This window comes from Monodelphis domestica, chromosome 2 (genome assembly GCF_027887165.1).
Source record: "Monodelphis domestica isolate mMonDom1 chromosome 2, mMonDom1.pri, whole genome shotgun sequence".
Taxonomy (NCBI): domain Eukaryota; kingdom Metazoa; phylum Chordata; class Mammalia; order Didelphimorphia; family Didelphidae; genus Monodelphis; species Monodelphis domestica.
The window spans coordinates 198,477,439-198,496,704 of NC_077228.1; the positions used below are offsets into that span (position 1 = coordinate 198,477,439).

At 47.2% G+C, this 19,266-nt stretch overlaps 1 protein-coding gene across 17 annotated transcripts in view; it reads left to right on the forward strand.

Annotated features, from left to right (window-relative positions):
• Positions 1-19,266, forward strand: part of SRCIN1 (SRC kinase signaling inhibitor 1) — a 135,545-nt gene that overhangs the window by 90,719 nt on the left and 25,560 nt on the right. For all 17 annotated transcript variants that reach the window (XM_056816809.1, XM_056816812.1, XM_056816815.1 and 14 more), the window contains 8 exons: positions 1,050-1,245; positions 1,909-2,107; positions 2,639-2,732; positions 7,263-8,113; positions 8,800-8,892; positions 9,325-9,368; positions 11,678-11,865; positions 13,740-13,915. In XM_056816809.1, the coding sequence (XP_056672787.1) occupies positions 1,050-1,245; positions 1,909-2,107; positions 2,639-2,732; positions 7,263-8,113; positions 8,800-8,892; positions 9,325-9,368; positions 11,678-11,865; positions 13,740-13,915 (1,841 nt within the window). The remainder of the gene's footprint in view (positions 1-1,049; positions 1,246-1,908; positions 2,108-2,638; positions 2,733-7,262; positions 8,114-8,799; positions 8,893-9,324; positions 9,369-11,677; positions 11,866-13,739; positions 13,916-19,266) is intronic.

Below are 19,266 nucleotides of genomic sequence, written 5' to 3' on the forward strand. Positions count from 1 at the left end.
AGAGAGAGAGAGAGAGAGAGAGAGAGAGAGAGAGAGAGAGAGAGAGAGAGAGAGAGAGAGGTGGCCCTAGTGGCATTGGGAGGACTCCCCTCCTAACATTTGGCTGGGCATGTGCATGGCATATGGTGGCAGGTGGATAGTGGGGAGAGGGCTGGCTTACATAGCACAAGGATATGAGTATGCATGGGGTGAGAAGGTGCCTTCCATGGATTCCCTTTTAGATCAGTCCTTAAATTAGGGACTGACTGACTTTTAACCCTGATGAATGGGGGGAGAAGGAGGAGGGTATGTGGTCTGCTTGCAGCTTGGATTTGGCAGCCGACTTTCCTCCACCCCAGCTCTGTGACATCAAAAGACTCCTGAATTACAGGCGCAGAATGTACCCCAAACCCCAAAGCCTCTCCCTAGCTCTAAGTAGGAGGAGTGATCTTCATGGTGGTTTAATTAATGTCTGGAGCTAATGCTCCAATTTACAGGATGGTTAATTTCCCCACCTAAAACATCCATTGTTGGTGTTTGTTGTGAGTTTAAAATAGCAGGGTGGCCACTTGATTTCTTTCTTGCCTCTAAGGGTCTCAGAGAATAGTTTGCTCTTGCTGAAGCCCATGCTTCCCACCCTCAAATCATATGTGATCCAGAGAACTTAAGTCTCTTCCTCAAGGTTACACAGCATTTCAGAGATGGAGCTAGTTTTTTATTCTTTTAAGTGATGTTTAAAGAGGCCATATTTTGTGGGATTGGGACAGGTAAGTGGGGAACCATGTGGAAATGGAATGGGGGGAATTTGAGTAGTGGAAGAAAGCTAGATCTGCAGTCAGAGGACCTGAGTTAAAATTCTGTCTCAGTTGCTTACCATGTGACCCTGGGAGAGTTGATTAACCTCTTTGGGCTCCAGTTTCCTCATCTATAAAATGAGGGGATTAGACCAGATGGCCTCTGAAGGTCCCTTCAAACTCGAGACTTCTGCATTTGGAATCAGGGAGGAAGAACAGAATGAATGGAGTGGTTGACCAAGGCTATTAATTTGTGTTCTACCCTCTCTTCCCTAGACTCGAAGCTCCCGTCACTCACAGGGGGCCCAGCCAGGGCTGGCAGACCAGGCTGCCAAGTTATCCTTTGCTTCCGCTGAGTCACTGGAGACCATGTCGGAGGCTGAACTGCCCCTAGGTTTCAGCAGGATGAATCGATTCCGCCAGAGCTTGCCCCTCTCACGATCTACCAGCCAGACAAAGCTCCGTTCCCCAGGTACTTTTCTCTATAGATCATTTCTCATCCCTACCCTTAACTCTTTTTCAGAGTCAAAGCTGGTTAGAAATACATAAGACTTTATTAGTCCAACCTCATAAAGGGAAAGTGACTTGTCTAACGTCACATAGTAAGTTAGCAGCAGAGCCCAGTCATCTTTTTTATCACATAGTGCTTCCTCTGACTCTCCTCCTCAGCCCTACTTTCCCCTCCTTTAAAATTTTTTTTCTTCCCTCCCCACCTCCTCTTTCTCTAATTCCTCTGTCTCCAACTGCTTCCTCTGTGTTGTAACCTTCCTCTTGGTCTCTTGGGATCAGTAGGGAGGAGAGATTGAGTGGGAGCATAATGTCACAAGTGATGTTAGATTAGTGGTTATAGGTGATATCCCTGTTGCCCATTCAGCTCTCAGATGTCTCAGGATTTCCCCACAACTACTCCCTAAGATCTAGCATTGAAATGTCTTAAAAGAGCAGAGAGTCCCATCGCGTGTACACATCCAGACTCTAAACTTAGCAGCAGCAGCATCCCCCAACCCCATCCCATCTTGCTTCCTACACGTCTTCCTTTAATGACTGTCCCAGTTCTTTCCAGAGCAAGTGGGGCTGGGAGGTGGGTGAAGGCCAGAGACTAAGTAACTGACTCCCAATATTCTACCCCATCAAGGGGTGCTATTCCTGCAGTTTGGGGAAGAGACACGGCGGGTGCACATCACCCATGAGGTCAGCAGCCTGGACACACTCCATGCCCTCATTGCCCACATGTTCCCACAGAAGCTCACCATGGGCATGCTCAAGTCACCCAATACAGCCATCCTCATCAAGGATGAGGCTCGGAACATATTCTATGAGCTTGAAGATGTCCGGTAAGGGGGAAGGGATTTGGAGGGGAAATTTAGGCTCTAAGACTGGTTTGCTTCCCTCTTTCACTTAAAGGCAGAAGGTACAAAGAATCTCTTCATCTCCTCTTTAAAGGAGAGAGAGATACAGTAAAGGCAAATTCCCCTCTAGAATGTAAGGTGGAGGGAATTATTTTGTTCATTGTATTTGTGTCCCCCAGCCCAGTCCAGTTTGTGGCACAATACCACAGTACCTGTGAGTTGATTGATTGATGGGTAGATACCGTTCTGGCATAGATCCTCTTCTGAGTTCTTGTGTAGTCCCATTCATCCTCACACACCATTAGTCTCTGTAGTGAGATGGTGATGGTGGTAACAGCTCATATTTGTATAGTATTTTCACATATATTATATGATTTGATCCTCATGAATTCTGTGAGATAGGTGCCATTATCTCCATTTTACAGAATGAACAGCTCAGGGAGTTTAGGTGAGGATCATTCAGCTAGAACATGTCTGTGTTTGGGTACAGAGGTCACTGAAACCTTCTCTTCTCAGGGACATTCAAGACCGAAGTATTATCAAGATTTACAGGAAAGAACCACTCTATTCTGCCTTTCCTGGCTCCCACCTCACTAATGGGGACCTTCGGGTAAGGAACTAGAGCCCTAGTGCTGAGGGGAAGGGCAGTGAATTGATATTTAGAGGAGCTTATGAGGAACTTGGGTGGTAGGTCATTTTTTTAAAAATTCAAAGATATTTTATTTTCCCAATTACACGTAATAACAATTTTCAACACACATTTTCCAAAATTTTAAGATTCAAATTGTCTCTGTTGTTTTGGGTTATACATGTATTATCTTGTGAAACATATTTCCATATTTGTCATTGTTGTAAGAAAATACTCATATAAAACTAAAATTCCAAACTAAAACCATAAATAAAGTAATGTGGAAGATAGTATGCTTTGATTCTGACTCGATCTGCCTCTAGCATTCTTTAACATGAGTCTCTCAGAATTGTCCTGGATCATTGTATGGCTGAGAATAGCTAAATCTCTCCCAGTTGACCATCCCACAATATTGCTGTTACCGTGTACAGTGTTCTCCTGGTTCTGCTTGTTTCACTCTGTTTCAGTTCATGGAGGTCTTTCCAGCTCTTTCTGACATCAACCTGTTCATTCCTTACATCACAGTAGTATTCTATCACCATGATATACCACCACAATTTGTTTAGTCATACCCCAACTGATGGACATTTCAATTTCCAATTCTTTGCCAGATGGTAGGTCATTGTAAGGAAGGAAACAAGCATTTGTGAAGTGCCTATTATGTGCCAGACACTTTACAATATTATCTCATTTGATCCTCACAGCCACCCTGAGAGGTATCCCCATTTTACAGCTGAGGAAACTGAGACAGTCAGAAGTTAGGTAACTTTCCTAGACTCACTTTCCCAGCCTCCAGTGAGGCTGGATTTGAACTTGAATCTTTCCGGCTCCAGGCCCATTTCTCAATCAGCTATACCACTTAGCTGCCTAGGCTGAGATCTAGTTTGGAAAAACTGTATGGCAAAAATTTGGGAATCCCATAAGTACTGGGGGATAGAGAAAAGAGCTGCTTCCACCAATATTCATAGGGCTGTAGTTTCCCACTGGGCCCATCATCTGTTATTAACATACTAACCCCAAGTCCTAATGCATCTACCCTTCTTGACCCTTCTAGGACCTTTTCTCATTTATTGCTCTATTTTCCCCACCTACTTTTCTTTTCTTTTTTTCTTTTTTTTTTAAACCCTTACCTTCTGTCTTGGAGTCAATACTTTGTATTGGCTCCAAGGCAGAAGAGTGGTAAGGGCTAGGCAATGGGGGTCAAGTGACTTGCCCAGGGTCACACAGCTGGGAAGTGGCTGAGGCCAAATTTGAACCTAGGACCTCCCATCTCTGGGCCTGGCTCTCAATCCACTGAGCCACCCAGCTGCCCCCTTTTTCTTTTCTTTTTAAAAAACTCCTATCTTCTATCTTGGAATCAATACAAAGTATTGGTTCCAAGGCAGAAGAGTGGTAAGCAATGGGGGTGAAGTGACTTGCCCAGGGTCACCCAGCTAGGAAGTGTCTGAGACTGCATTTGATCCCAGGACCTCTCCATCTCTAGGCCTGACTCTCAATCCACTAAGTCACCTAGCTGCTCCTCCACCTACCTTTCTACCAGCCTTGAGCAGAAAACTCCCTTATGGAAGTGTAACTGAGGGAATAAGGCAAAATCACAGTAGGAGAGATTGAGGGCATATAGCAAGAAGAATCTCCCCAAAGACAGGGTGGATCTGAAGGCATTTTCTCAGGTTTCCTCCTTGAAGCATCAATAGCTTTCAACGCTGTTGCCTGCCTTCATTGCCTAAGCAAGCTCTCCTCAGTTTTCTGTGACTTTGTTCTCTCCAAATTCTCTTCCCAGCTGCTGTTTCTCCCTTCTCTTTGCTAGATCCTAATCCATCCTCCTGACCACTGTGGACATCCTTCAAATCTCCATCTAAGTCCTTTTCTCTTCTTTCTCTGAGGCCTTCCTTGATGATGCTATCATCAGCTCCCATGGATCCAATTATTATCTCTATGAAGATGAATCCCCGAAATCTAGAGCCAGGCTCTCTGCCAACCTCCAGTCCCAACTGTGTGTTGGACAGCTCCACCTGGAAGGCCTATTGACATCTCAGACTGGAACTGAAATCATTACTGCCCCCCTCCCTCCCTATCCACCCCGTCCCCTAAGAATTCTGTTTCTTTTGAGGGTACCCCAATTCTTTTGTCATCCACTATTGCAAGCCCAGCGTTATCCTTACTTCTTTCCTCTTCTTTGCCTCCGACTGTTGCTTGCCAAGGCCTCTGTTATATCTCACATTTATTTCCAGCTCTCCTCACATGATCACCACCCTAGTTCAGGGATAGTTCTCCTGATTAGTGTTGCTGCTTCTTACCCTCCCCCTCACCCCAATTTATCTTCCTCATAATTGTCAAAACAGTCTTCCTAAGGAAAAGTCCCTAAACTCCATGTAACTCCCTTGCTCAAAAAGCTTCAAGGTACTAATGGGATTAAAGGCAAACTTCTCCATCTGATCTCAGCCTGGGACAGTGGATAGAATGCTGGGTATGGAGTCAGGAAGACTCATTTTATTTCTTTTTTTTTTTAAATCCTTACCTTCTGTCTTGGAGTCAATACTATGTATTGGCTCCAAGGCAGAAGAGTGGTAAGGGCTAGGCAATGGGGGTCAAGTGACTTGCCCAGCTGGGAAGTGTCTGAGGCCGGATTTGAACCCAGGACCTCCCATCTCTAGGTCTGGCTCTCAATCCACTGAGCCACTCAGCTGCCCCAGGAAGACTCATTTTCATGAGTTCAGATCGGGCCTCAGACACTAGCTGTGTGATCCTGGGCAAGTCAATTTACCCAGTTTGCCTCAGTTTCCTTATCTGTCAAATGAGCTAGAGAAGAAAATGGCAAACCACTCCAGTATCTTTGCCAAGAAACCTCCAAATGGAGTCACAAAGAGTTGACATGACTGAAAAGTGACACAGCAACAACAAATGATCCTCAGCCCGACTGAGATAGATTGCCTTCCCTATTTGGCTGAAACCTCTTGTCTTGTTTCATATTTTTTAAAACCCTCACTTCTGTCTTGGAATCAGTACTGTGTATTGATTCAAAGGTAGAAGAGTGGTCAGGGCTAGGCAATGGGGGGGTAAGTGACTTGCCCAGGGTCACACAGCTAGGAAGTGTCTGAGGCCAGGTTTTGAACTTAAGAAGATGAGTTTTGCTGACTCCATGCCCCGCACTCTATTCACTGTGCCACCTACCTACTTCTCTCTCCTTGGATTACTTTTTATGTATTTATTACCCGTGGTAGGTCCCTCTGTTAGAATGTAAGCAAGGTCCCCTTTGATCCTGTAATACCACTACCAGGTCTGTATCCCAAAGAGATCATAAAAAAGGGGAAAGACCCTACTTTTACAAAAATGTTTATAGCAGCTCTTTTTATGGTGGCAAAGAATTGGAAGCTAAAAGGATGCCCTCCAATTGGAGAACGGCTGAACAAATTGTGGGATGTGATGGTGATGGGATACTATTGTGCTACCAGGAATGATAAGCAAGATGATTTCAGAAAAATCTGCAGGAACTGATGCAGAGGGAAACAAGCAGAACCAGGAGAACATTGTACACAGGGACAGCAATATTGTGGGATGATCAGCTGGGAAAACTTGGCTACTCTCAGCAATGCAATGATCCAGGACCATTCTGAGGGACTTATGAAGGGGAGTGCTATCCACCTCCAGAGGAAGGACTGTGGGAGTTGGATGGATGTGGATCAAAGCCTACCCTCTTTCACATCACATGCCTCTTACTGTGTCAAGCACTTTACAAATATTATCTTAGTGATTCTCACAACAACCTTCGGAGTTGGATGTTCTTATCAGTTCCCGTCTTACATTTGAAGAAACCAAAGCAAACAGACAAGTTAAATGACTTACCAAGGCCATAGTTAGTGCCTGAAGTTGGATTTGAACTCAGGTCTTCCTAACTCTAGGACTAGTGCTCTAGCCATTGCACCTCTGAGCTGCACACAGTAGACAATGGGGAGATGCTGAATTTTAACTCTGCAGCTTGGGACAGGTAGGTGACTCGGTGGATGGAGAGCCAGGTCCAGAGATGGAAGGTCCTGGTTTCAAATCTGTCCTCAGATACATCCTAGTGGTGTGATGCTGGGCAAGTCACTTCACCCCCTTTGCCTAGCCCTTATCGCTCTTCTGCTTTGGATCTGATACTTAGCATTGATTCTAAGGCAGAAGGTAAGGATTTAAAAAAAAAAAAAGCTACGTCTTGAGGGAAAGCTAGATGGCTCAGTGTAGAGAGGGCCAGGCTGGGAGTCAGGAAGACCTGGGTTCAAATCTAGCCTCAGACATTTCGTAGCTATATGTGACCCTGGACAAATCACTATGCCCAGTTTTCCCAGCCCTTGTCCTTCAGTCTTAGAGTCCTTACTAGGAGAGAAAGGAAGGGCTTAAAAATAAGACAAAGTAAACTAAAATGGCGTCTTGAAGACTTCTTGAAGAATGGGCCCAGCACCCTTGGGACCTGAGGCAGGCGTTAGCCCAGGTATCCACTCTAACGTGGGATATTGGGTGTTCTCTCCCCCACAGAGAGAGATGGTCTACGCCTCCAGGGAATCATCGCCTACCCGGCGCCTGAACAACCTCTCCCCGGCCCCCCACCTCTCCTCGGGCTCCCCACCTCCCGGCCTGCCCTCTGCCTCCCCTTCCCGGTCCAGGCTCTCCTACGCAGGGGGGAGTGGGGGCCGCCCCCCATCCTATGCCGGCAGCCCCGTGCACCACTCTGAAAGGCTGGGGGGGGTGCCCCCCGCGCCAGGCGTCTCCCCCAGCCCCAGCGCCATCTTGGAGCGGCGGGACGTGAAGCCTGACGAAGATCTGGCGGGCAAGGGAGGAGGGGTGATGCTAGTGAAAGGGGAGGGCCTCTACGCAGACCCCTACGGGCTGCTCCACGAGGGGCGACTGAGCCTGGCCTCGGCCGGAGGGGACCCCTTTGCCTACCCCGGCGGGGGACTCTACAAGCGGGGCTCGGTGCGCTCCCTCAGCACGTATTCTGCCACCGCCCTGCAGTCCGACCTGGAGGATTCCCTGTACAAAGCTGCCACTGGCAGCGGCGGGCCACTCTACGGGGACGGCTTTGGCTTCCGTCTGCCCCCGGCTTCTCCCCAGAAACTGGTGGACGTGGCACCACCCCAGGGCGGCCCTCCGCCTCCCCATAGCCCTTATTCGGGGCCGCCCAGTCGCTCCTCTCCTGTCCGCCAGTCCTTCCGCAAGGACTCTGGTTCTTCCTCCTCTGTCTTTGCTGAGAGCCCGGGGGGCAAGCCACGGGGTGGGGGAGGCTCTTCATCTTCTGGGGTGCCCCCGTCAGAGCTTTTCCCAGGGCCGGGGGAGCGTCCACTGGCAGGCTTCGGGCCTCCGGTGCCAGCCAAGGACACGGAGACCAGGTAAGGGGGAAGTGGAGTGGGGTTTGGCTACTGGCCAGCTCCTCCCCTGGGCTGTGGGGGGCTGGGGGGTTGGGGGTGCGCTTGTGTGTGAGTGTATGTCGGTGGACACGCGTGTAAGTGTGCATGTATGAGCGTGCGCAGGGGTGGGGAAATCAGGCACACCTTATGCCCAGCGGGCCTCTGAAGGTCCTTTGGGGAGGGGGCTGCAGGGGCCCCTAGAGGAGTGCTGAGGGGGGTTGTTGTCCAAAAGGACGGACAAAAAGAAATGAGGAAGGAGGGCCCCGTTTGATGGAGAGACTTTTGTCTCCTCCAGCCCTGCTCGGTCTCCCCAAAGGAGGCCTCAGCGCTGGAGACAACTAGCGGCCCAGATCTTCTCTCCCCGTTCTTTGTACCCGTCCCCCCACCCCCTACCCAATCCCATTGTGGGCCTGGCCATGGGATTTGATGAAAGGGAGAAACCAGCTGGTCAAAATGAATGGTTTATAGCTTGTCATTAAAAAAAAAATTATCCAGGCCTGTGAATAGAGAGGCTAGAGAGACCCCCGCCTCCCCCCAGGGGTACAGAGAAAGAGGGCATCTGAGCCCTGTTTTTATAGGCGAGGAGTGGGGGAGGAGGGCACTCTGGTCTCTGGAGCCTCGGATGGGCTGGCTGGATCTTCAATGGGCCCTTCCTTCCTGCATGCTAGGGAACGCATGGAAGCCATGGAGAAGCAGATTGCCAGCTTGACGGGACTGGTGCAGAGTGCCCTCCTCCGGGGTTCAGAGGCTGAGACCCCCAGGTAAGAGAGCCATCCCTACCCCGGTGCAGAAATCACAGAGTCTTTCTGTCAGCCGCCATTCTAGACTTTCCCCTCAGCTTGCTGCGGGACCCCAGGAAGTCCAGTATAAATTTTAAAAATCATTGATTAAAGGGGGCAGCCGGGTGCCTCAGTAGATTGAGAGCCAGACCTAGAGATGGGAGGTCCTGGGTTCCAATCTGGCCCCAGACACTTCCTAGCTGTGTGACCCTGGGCAAGTCACCTAACCCCCATTGCCTAGCCCTTACTGCTCTTCTGCCTTGGAGCCAATACACAGCATTAATTCTGAGACTGAAGGTGAGGGTTTAAAATTAAAAAAAAAAAAGAGAGATTGTGTCCATCTCTGACATTCCTAGGTTTCCTGAGTGGGACCTCCCCAATGATGACTGACCTTGTTCATCTCCTCTTTCACAGTGAGAAGATTGAAGGTTCCAATGGGGCAGCAACACCCTCAGCACGTGAGTGAGCCAACAGTTACCCTTCGTGCCTGGGGGAAATTCCCTGTGCGGGGCATGTAGCCTTCCCGGATCCCCAGGGTGCTCCTGCAGGAAACTTGTTCTCCTGGGTCCCTGGCTTCTGCGGGGAGCTTCAGGACGGGCCCTCTGCTCGGTCTAGACCCACAGCACAGACTGATCATGGCGGTGGAGGGAAACGGCCCCACAATTTCAGAATCCGAGATCTGGAAGAGATTTTAGGGCAGGGGTTCTTCGCCCTTTAGGGAGTCGGTGGCTTGATTTCAGGGGTTCTGTGAGTGTCTTCATTTCAACAGAATTGTTTCCTCTGTATTTTATTTTATGCCTTTAGAAAACATGATTCTGAAAGGAAGTCCATAGGCTTCTCCAATCCCTTAAGAGCTCTTGTTCTTAAGGATGTTGATGTAATGATACCGGCCCCACTCCCATTTCATGGCAGTTCTGCAAAATGATTTTTATCATGTGTTTTAATTGATTTTTAATGATTTTCTATAAAAATGCATATACGTGATAATTTAATATAAAATTCTATAAATAAAGTTTATATAAGTATATTATATATAAACATAGTAAATAAATTATTAACAGGATTGAACAAAGGCAAGCCTTAGAAAATCGCTTCAAATAAAACCATCCATTTCCAAGTATTAACAAGAAAAGGCAACAGTACTGGTGAACAGAATATTAAGAACTATGGGATGGGAAGGGCTCGTGAAAAGAGCATTAGGGGTGGTACCTGGAGTCTGCCATTCATTATATGAGTTTGGGCTGTTTTTGCTTTTCTGGGACTTGGTTTCCTCCTCTGTTAAATGAGGCAGTTGTACTCCATGATTTCTTCTAGCGCTAACATCTGAAGTAAGTGTCTTTGCTCTGAGACCCTTCTTGATCTCAGTTCACTTTTTTTTTTTTAATAAACCCTTACCTTCCGTCTTGGAGTCAATACTGTGTATTGGCTCCAAGGCAGAAGAGTGGTAAGGGCTAGGCAATGGGGGTTAAGTGACTTGCCCAAGGTCACACAGCTAGGAAGTGGCTGAGGCCAGATTTGAACCTAGGACCTCCCGTCTCTAGGACTGGCTCTTAATCCACTGAGCTACCCAGCTGCCCCCTCAGTTCACTTTTAATAGCTACGTCTTAATAATAGACACCTAGGGGCACCTAGACAGTACATTGGATAGAGCACTGCACTGGGCCTGGTGTTAGGAAGACCTGAGTTCAAATTTGGCTTCAGACACTTAACAACTGTGTGATCCTGAGCAAGTCACTTGACCCTGTTTGCCTAAAAGGGGTAGAAAAAAGTAGGTGACTCAGTGGACTCAGAGACAGGACATTGTTGGTTGTTTTTTTTTTTTTAAGAAAAATTTTAAAGAAATTTTTAAGAAATTAAAAAAATTTTAAGAAAAATGTTATTTAATTAATTTATTTAGAATATACATGATTCATATTCTTTCTTTCCCCTTCTACCAACCCCTCCCATAGCCAATGAGCAATTCCACTGGGTTTTACATGGAGACAGGAAGTTGTTGTTCAGTCATGCCTTATTCTTCATGACCCCATTTGGGGTTTTCTTGGCAAAGATATTGGTGTGGTTTGCCATTTCTATCTCCAGCTCATTTTGCAAACAAGGTTAAGTGACTTGCCCAGGGTCACAAAGCTAGTAAGTGTCTGAGGACAGGTTTGAGCTCAGGAAGAGGAGTCCTCCTGACTCCAGGACCAGCACTTTATCCATTGCACCCCCTAGTTACCCCAGGAATGAACAAAACTAGAGTTCAAATCAGATATCACATTATTCCTAGTTGTGGGATCCCGGACAATTCATTTTACCTTTTTTTTTTGCCTCAGTTTCCTCATCTGTGAAATGTGGATAATAACAGCACCTACCCTGCAGGGTTGCTGTGAGGATCAAATGAAATAATAGTGATAAAATACTTAGCACAGTGCCTGGTACATCATTAAGAGTATTATCGCATAACAAACCACATTATTAATAACTAACACTCACTAATAATTAGTACATTTAATAATAACAACAATAGCTTTCTATGTGCTTGGCTCTGGAGCACCAGAGAAGACACAGAGCTCAGTTTCTGCCCGCGGGAAGCTCACTACCTAGCAGGGAGAAGTGACCGGTGTCATAAGTCCTGGCAGCAATGACTGGTGCAGGGGAGAGAGAGAGGAAGAGAGGTGCCTTCATCCTGGGCAGGATTGTAGAGGAGGGGGAGGCGGCCAGCTTGGGGGTGGCTCCCTGGACCCTCACTCTGCCACCCTCTCCTTTGTGCCAACCTGTCCTCTTCCAGCTTGTGGGCTGGGTGGACGGAGCAGCGGGGCCACTCCGGTTCCGGCGCCTCCTCCGCCATCAGCCAGCAGCACCCCTGCGGGCCCCCCAACGGCCGTCACCCGGCTACACATGCAGCTGCACCTCCACGACCTCCAGCACAACGCCGGCGACCTCCGCAACCAGCTGCAGCAGCTCCGCAAACTGCAGGTAAGACTTGGCCCCCGCCGAGCCCACCTTCCCGGACTCTGCCCTGGCATCTCCTTCCTTCCTGATTAAGCAGTAACCTTCCCTTCCTTCCCATCCGCTTCTCCCTGCCCCGAGCTAGGACAGGCTTCCCGGTCCCGTCTCTGGCCTGTTCCTCTTGGCAGATGGTTCTACCTGGCAGGAGAGGGGCACTGCTGTGCGTAGGGCCTGGCGAAGGCTGCCTTTCAGGTGAAGATAATGCATAGAGACGGGCCAGGGGGAGGAGGGATAAGCCGCCATCTGGGCCGGAGGACAGGATTCGTAGCCTCCTACCTAAGAGAAGGCCAAAGGTCAGGGCCTAGGCATCCCTGTGGCCCACCTGGGGTCTGAGCCCTTGCCCTTAGAACGTTCAGCTCTGCTCCTAGGGCTCCGCTCCCCGTGCCTACTTGCAGACATTTAATCCTGCCCTTAGCCTGCTCCCCGCTTTCTGACCCGCAGTCTCTCATCTTCCACGTTCCTTATTTTGAGCCATCAGTGTCTGACACTGAGACCCCGTACCCCATCTCCCCCCGGGCCTGGCACGGCCTCCCCTCCCCTTCCAGACATCCCTGACTCAGAGTCCTCCCTTTCTGCATCCCACAACTTTGTCCCCGAGGCTCTTCTAGCCCTGATCTCTCCTTCCACATTCATTGCCCAAAGTTCCCGTATCCCTGACCCCAAGCCTTCTCTCTCTAGTTTGCTGCCTCTGAAGACTTGGCCCAGGGGCCCCCCACCTCTCTACGCCCATGGTTCAGATCCTTGACCACGAGCTCCTCCTCTCTCCCTGGTCCAGGATCCCCTCTCCACTTTGCCTGACCCAGGGTCTCCCTCTCCATCCCTGACCCAGAGTTCCTCCCTCCACCTCCCTCCCCCAGAGTCCCCCCATACCCACATTCTGGCCCGAGACCTTCTCTTCATCCAGAACCCAGAGTCCCTCCTTACCTCCCTGACCCCAAGGCTCTTCTCCCCATTTTGCCAGCCCAGGACCCCACTGTCTCTAACTAGCTAGTGCAGAGCCTCTGTCTATATCCGTGGCTTGGAATCACTCTTCACATCCTTGACCAAGAGCCCCCCCTCTTCTGTTCCTGGCCCAGGACCAGAGTCCCTCCTGGGTACAGAACCTCCCCCACCCCCGTGGCCATCCCTGACCTAAAGTTCTCTCTACTGTTATAATTAAAATGATCTTGAGAGACTGATTTAGGGATTAAAATATAACTTTATTGATTATATCAGGTTTATTGGTTAGGCCAGCATCATAACTGAGAAAGAGATCTAGATCTCCATGGCTCTCTTGTGACCAGGGATGTTCAGAAGGGGGGGGGTCACACAGTTTATTAAATAGATTTTGGGGAGCTCATTGTTCAGCCCCTCCTCCACCATCCCAAGGCATCTTTATTTGATGATGACTAATTAAGAGGTGATCCATCAACCTATCCACCCCTCCCCATCCCTAAAGGTGAACAGGTCAGTAGGCAGAAAAAGAATCCTACTCCCCTTCATTTATTAATCAAATTCTGTTCAAAGGGAGGACATTCCTTGGATCCCGAAGACAAAGAAAATGCAAAAAGTAGCAGACTAGATGGTACCTCTGACCCAGATCCCAGACACAGGAATACATAGTAATTCTCCCTAATATATAGGAATTAATACAGCATATGAAAGACAAATTCTCACTGTACCTTCCTAGAGCCCCCCACCCCATGTCCTAGACCCAGAGCCCCTCTCTCCATAGCCTTGATCCAGGGCCTTCCTCTATCCCTGATAGAATGAGTCCATACAGGTTACACCTTCAGCTTGACCCTGCTTAGGTTCCTCTTTCCCATCTGTCTGCCTCTCATGCCCTTCCTGTCTCCTTGAAGATGCAGAATCAGGAGTCTGTTCGAACCCTGCTGAAGCGCACAGAGGCTGAGCTGAGCCTTCGGGTGTCCGAAGCAGTCCGGAAGCAGGAGGACCCTCTGCAGCGGCAGCGTACCCTGGTGGAGGAGGAGAGACTGCATTATCTGAGCGAGGAGGAGCTGGTCACCCAGCAGCTCAAGTAAGGGGACCTTCCTTTGGAGGGAAGCTGGCTTTGGCTCAGTCTTCCTGGTCCAGGAGCCTTGGTTCCTTCTGGCCAGAGCCTCAGTTTGAGGTGGGCATAGCAAGCAGATGAGTAGCTAGACTCAGTAGTTGGGGTGCTGGGCCTGGACTCAAGAAGATCTAATTTTAAATTTGGCCTCAGACACTAACTGAGTGACCCTCGACAAGTCAATTAACCTCTGCCTGCCTCAGTTTCCATAACTGTAAAATGGAGATAATAATAGCACCTACCTCCTAGCATTGAGGTGAGGATCAAATGAGTTAATATTTATAAAGTACTTAGCATAGTTCCTGGCACATAGTAGGTATTATATAAATGCTAGCTTTTATTGATATTATTGTTGTTGTTATAGCACAGCTCAAAGAAGGAAGGAGGAATGCTATGAAATGCTGGTGTATGTGGGACCTTTCTGTCTGTCTTTTACCCCTTTGGGATCCCATCATTGTAATCTGCACCTCATTAGAATTTTGAGGTCAAAGGATATGACCTGTAAAAAGAGTGTGGTGGGGCAGCTAGGTGACTCAGATGATAGAGTACCAAGCCTAGAGGTGGGAGGACCTGGGCTTCAAATCTGGCCTCATACACTTCCTAGCAGTGTGACCGTGGGTAAATCAATTAACCCAGATTGCCTAGCCCCTACTGCTATTCTGCCTTGGAACTAATATACAGTAGTGAATCTATGACACAAGGTAAGGGAAAGAAAAAAGAAACTAAGGGAGGAAGTAGAGAAGAAGGGAAGGCAGGAAGAAGGGAAGGAAATAAGGATGGAAGATAGGAAGGAGGGGAGAAAGGAAGGAAGGGAGAAAGGAAGGAAGGAAGGGAGGAGGATCAGGAAGGCAAGAAGAAAAGAAGGAAGGAAGGTGGGTGAAATTAGAGAACTAGGTTCAGATCTTGCTTCTGATGCTTTCTTACCTGTGTGACCTTGACTAAGTCCTTTAACTTCTCTTCACCTTAATTTCCTCAATTATAAAATGAGGTCATTGGATTAGATGGCTTCCCATTCCCCTTTTGGTCCTAGCCCTATGAACCCATGAATGATAACAGAAGGATACTTCTGGATTCCTTTTTCCAAATGAAAATAAATAATTTATATTTATATAGTAGTTTAAAGTTGGTAAATCATATTGTTTATAATGAGCCTTCAAGATACTATGTCAAATATCATCCCCATTTGACAGATGAAAAAAACTGAGGCTCAGAGACCCCAAGGCACTTGCCTACAATCACAAAGTGGCAGCATGGTCAGTCTAGTCTAGTCAACTAGAATTTAGCCAAGCACTTTGATACGTGCTAGGTATAACAAAGAAAGGCAAAAAGTGAGGTCCCTGTCTTCAAAGAGTATGCATAGGAGGCAGGGGACACAACCTATATGCAAATAACTATGTGCATCCAAAATCTAGTCAGGCATGAAAATGGAAAGAAATCTTAGAGGGAAAGAGGGGAGGGAGCCAGGGAAAGGGCTCTTGCAAAAAGTACAATTTGAGTTGAGACTTAAAGGAAGCCAGGAAAGTTAAGAAACAGAAGCCGGGAGAGAGTGAGAGAGACACAGAGAGAGACAGAGAGAGAGAGAGACAGACAGACAGACAGACAGAGAGAGAAAGTAAGTATTCTAAGAATAGGGCACAGCTGGGACAAAGGCATGGAATCAGGAGATGAAGTAAACCTCAGGGCTTCTGATAGCAAATCCAATGCCTTTCCCATTAAACCACTCAGCAGCCCATTTTAATATCATCCCATCCTCCAGAGAATTTGAGCATTTCTTTTGCCATCAGTCAAGTTGCACGTGTTAGGAGGAAGCTCTCAATGCCTTTGGTGGACTGGCAGAAATGCAGCTCTCCAAACTTGCCTGCAGTGCTCGGATGCCTCGTCTTAGCCCTGCTTTTGGCCCACAGCCCAGTTTTCCTCCTGGCCAACGGCCAGTGTAAAGGGTTGTCAGACCCAAAGACACGGCTTGTAGCAGCTAGCTAGCTTCCCCTCTCTGGGTCCTGCCTGAGTGTTTTCCCAAGACTTGAGCTGGTACCTTGGGCAGCTGCCCCTGCCATATCAGCCGCAGCCACTAGGGGCAGAGCGATTTCCTTCTTTCTGCTGACTGATATGTGAATAAACTTCTCCTTTCATCTTCCTGAGCCAGGGATGAGGTTTTCAGAATTAAAAAAAAAAAAAAAGCTTACCTTCTTCTTAGAATCAATACTAAATATATTAGTTCCAAGGTAGAAGAGCAGTGAGGACTAGGCAATTGGGGTTAAATGACTTGCCCAGGGTCACACAGTTAGGAAGTGTCTGAACTCAGATTTGTACCCAGGACCTCTGTCTCTAGGCTTGACTTTCTATCTACTGAGCTACTTAGCTGCCTCAGATTTTTTTAAACTAGGAAACAAAGTATGTTTGAGTAGGGAGTTAGGAAGGGGATAGCCTAAAACCCAAGAGAGTGTAGAAATGGATGTTCTGTTTCAAATCTAATGAAAAAAAGAGTTACTGATTAGTCTGACTTAGCAATCAATCAATAACCATTTATTAAGCACCTACTATGTACTAGGCACCACCATCCTACTCTCCCTTTTCTCCGTAACTGTGGTGGTGCTAGTAAATGCTTAATAACCTGCCCTCTGACCTGTCCAATTAACAGAATGAGAAATCAAACCCTAATTTGTAGCATTTGCAGATTTTCAAGGTAAAAATGAACAATCATTTCTCACCGACTCCAACACACCCTTGTCTCCAATCCTTCTTGGGGGTAAGTGGGGGAAGATTCTAGGTTGAAATCCCAGTTCTATCCCTTACTAATGGTGTGACTGTGATTGTCATTTAACCTCTGTGCCTCAGTTTTCTCATGTGCTGAACTATCTAGCCTCCCAGCCATATTAAAACATTTTTTTCTGCTGCCTCCCTCCCCCTTACAGTGCTGTTCTTTTTGTTCTCGCTTGAAGGCCCCAGAGTTCTACACCCTAGCCTTTTTCTAGCTGCCTCCCCCAAATTCCTTCCAGTCAGGGTTTCTCCTTCTCTAGCCTGTTCTCTGGCAGCTACCCAACCCCTCCTCAATCCTCTTGTCCCTGAAGGAAGCACAGCCTGCTGGGAGTTTCCTGAGAGTTTTGCTGCCAGCAATCATTGGGACACAGACAGGGGTAAAAATAACAATCATGGGGAGTTACCAAACTCCGATATTCTCAAGGCTCCCAGGATAAGACTATTCCCCAGAATTCTTGGGGATAACAATGGAATTCCCTTCTCTAGACTGCATCATTTTGGTTCTCATGACCTCACTCCATCCTACCACATCTCTTTTTTTTAATCCCTTTTATTCTTTGAACTCTGAATCTACCTTCAGGGACAAACATTCCATCTAAGAGTTCTGATTACTTCTCTCTTTTTTTTGTAACCCTTACCTTCTGCCTTAGAATCAATACTGTGTATTGGTTCCAAGGTGGAAGAATGATAAGGGCTAGGCAGTAGAAGTTAAATGACTTGCGTAGGGTCACACAACAAGGATGTGTCTTAAGTCAAATTTGAACCCAGGACCCCCCATCTCTAGGCCTGGCTCTCAATCCACTGAGCTACCTAGCTGCCACCCCCTCATTACTTCTTTACTCTGCAACTCAAAGGATTAGACCTCAGTTTCCTTATCTGTTAAGCACAGGTCCCTGACCTCCCTCTCTCACAAACTAGTTACAAGGATCAAAATCACATCATGTGGGTGGGTGTAGATTGCAAGCTGTCAAACGTTTACTGCTGTAATATCTCTGTGCCAAAGGAATATTTGGATTCAGTGTCTGTTCCTCAAGTGCCTTCCTTCCTCATTCATGAAGAAAGGGTTTCCTCTTAAGAATTCTGCCCTGAAGCTTACTTTTTTTAGCCCTTGAATGTTTGTCTGATGTCCCTCCCTATTTTCCCCCATTTCATCCTTTAACCAATTTTCTGGAAAAGGGAAGTTCCAATTAGAGCCCAAGTTAGTGACTGAGTAACTAGCTAATGCAAGACAATAGCTATTCCAAAGTTAGTGACTCATTGCTTTTCTAATCTAATACAACAAACATTTATTAACTGCTTAGTGTTAGACGAAGAAGACAGCTGTCTAGCTTTGTGTCACTTAACCCTGATTGCCTTGGTTTCCTCATCTGTCAAATGAGTTAGAGATGGAGATGGCAAACCACTCAAGTATCTTTGCCAAGAAAACCCCAAATGGGGGCACTGAAAAGTTGGACATGACTGAAATGACCAAATAACCATTGTGTAAAAGCATGATTGTAGGTGCTGGGCACACAAATACAAGACTAAACCCCCCTCCCTGCCTACATCCAAGAAATGCATATTCAACTGCTTTTGGAGAAGGAAATTGTTCCACTTGGGCAGCTTCCTATCTCCATTCCATACTGTATCCAGGCATGTGGTCCAGAGGTTTACCCCCAGTGGTCATTTCCCCCAAGCCTTCTTCCCCTCTGACTCATGCTTGGTTTTATTCTAACCTACAACCTGATAGAGAAACTTGGTTTCAGTGAAGTCCTTGACAAAGTCTCCCACAGTATCTTTGTGGAGGAGGTGGAGAGAGCTTTATTTAGGCTGGTTGATGATCCAATTAAATGCCTAAGAACGTGAGCTTGGGAGGTAGGCAGTGGGGCTTTTAGGCTTGTGTTTCTGTGCCCAGCATCTAGCATAATGAATCACATGATCATTGTTGTCTGGTTGTTTCAGTCATGTCTGGCTTTTGGTGACCCCATTTGGAGTTTTCTTGGCAAAGATACCTGAGTGGTTTGTCATTTCCTTCTCTAGATCATTTGACAGATGAGGAAATGAGATGAATGGGGTTAAGTGACTTGCCCAGGGTCACACAGCTAGGAAGTATTTGAGGCCAGTTATAGCTCCAGCCTTCCGCTGACTCCCAGTCTATCCACTGCTCCATTTCACTGATTTAGAAGGAACTGGAGATATTTATCCTGAAGAAGACTTAGGGGAGAACATGAGCTATCTTTTCAAATACTGATAGGAAAGACTCTGGTTTGAAACTAAGATTAGCTTTTCTCTGTGGCTATAGGAAGCAGAACTAGGAGCAATTTGTGGAATTTTCAAGGAGGCACCTCCTACATGAGGTAGAATGACCTAAAGGGGAGGAGAAGTAATAATAGCTAACATATATATATATATATATATACATATATATGCATATATATATAGTGCTTTGATGTGCCAGGCATTGTGCTGATTTTTTATATTTATTATATTATGTATTTTATAATTATCTCATTTGATCCTCACAACAACCCTTGGGGAGGTAGTTGCTATTATTATCTCCATTTTACAGATGAGGAAACTGAGGT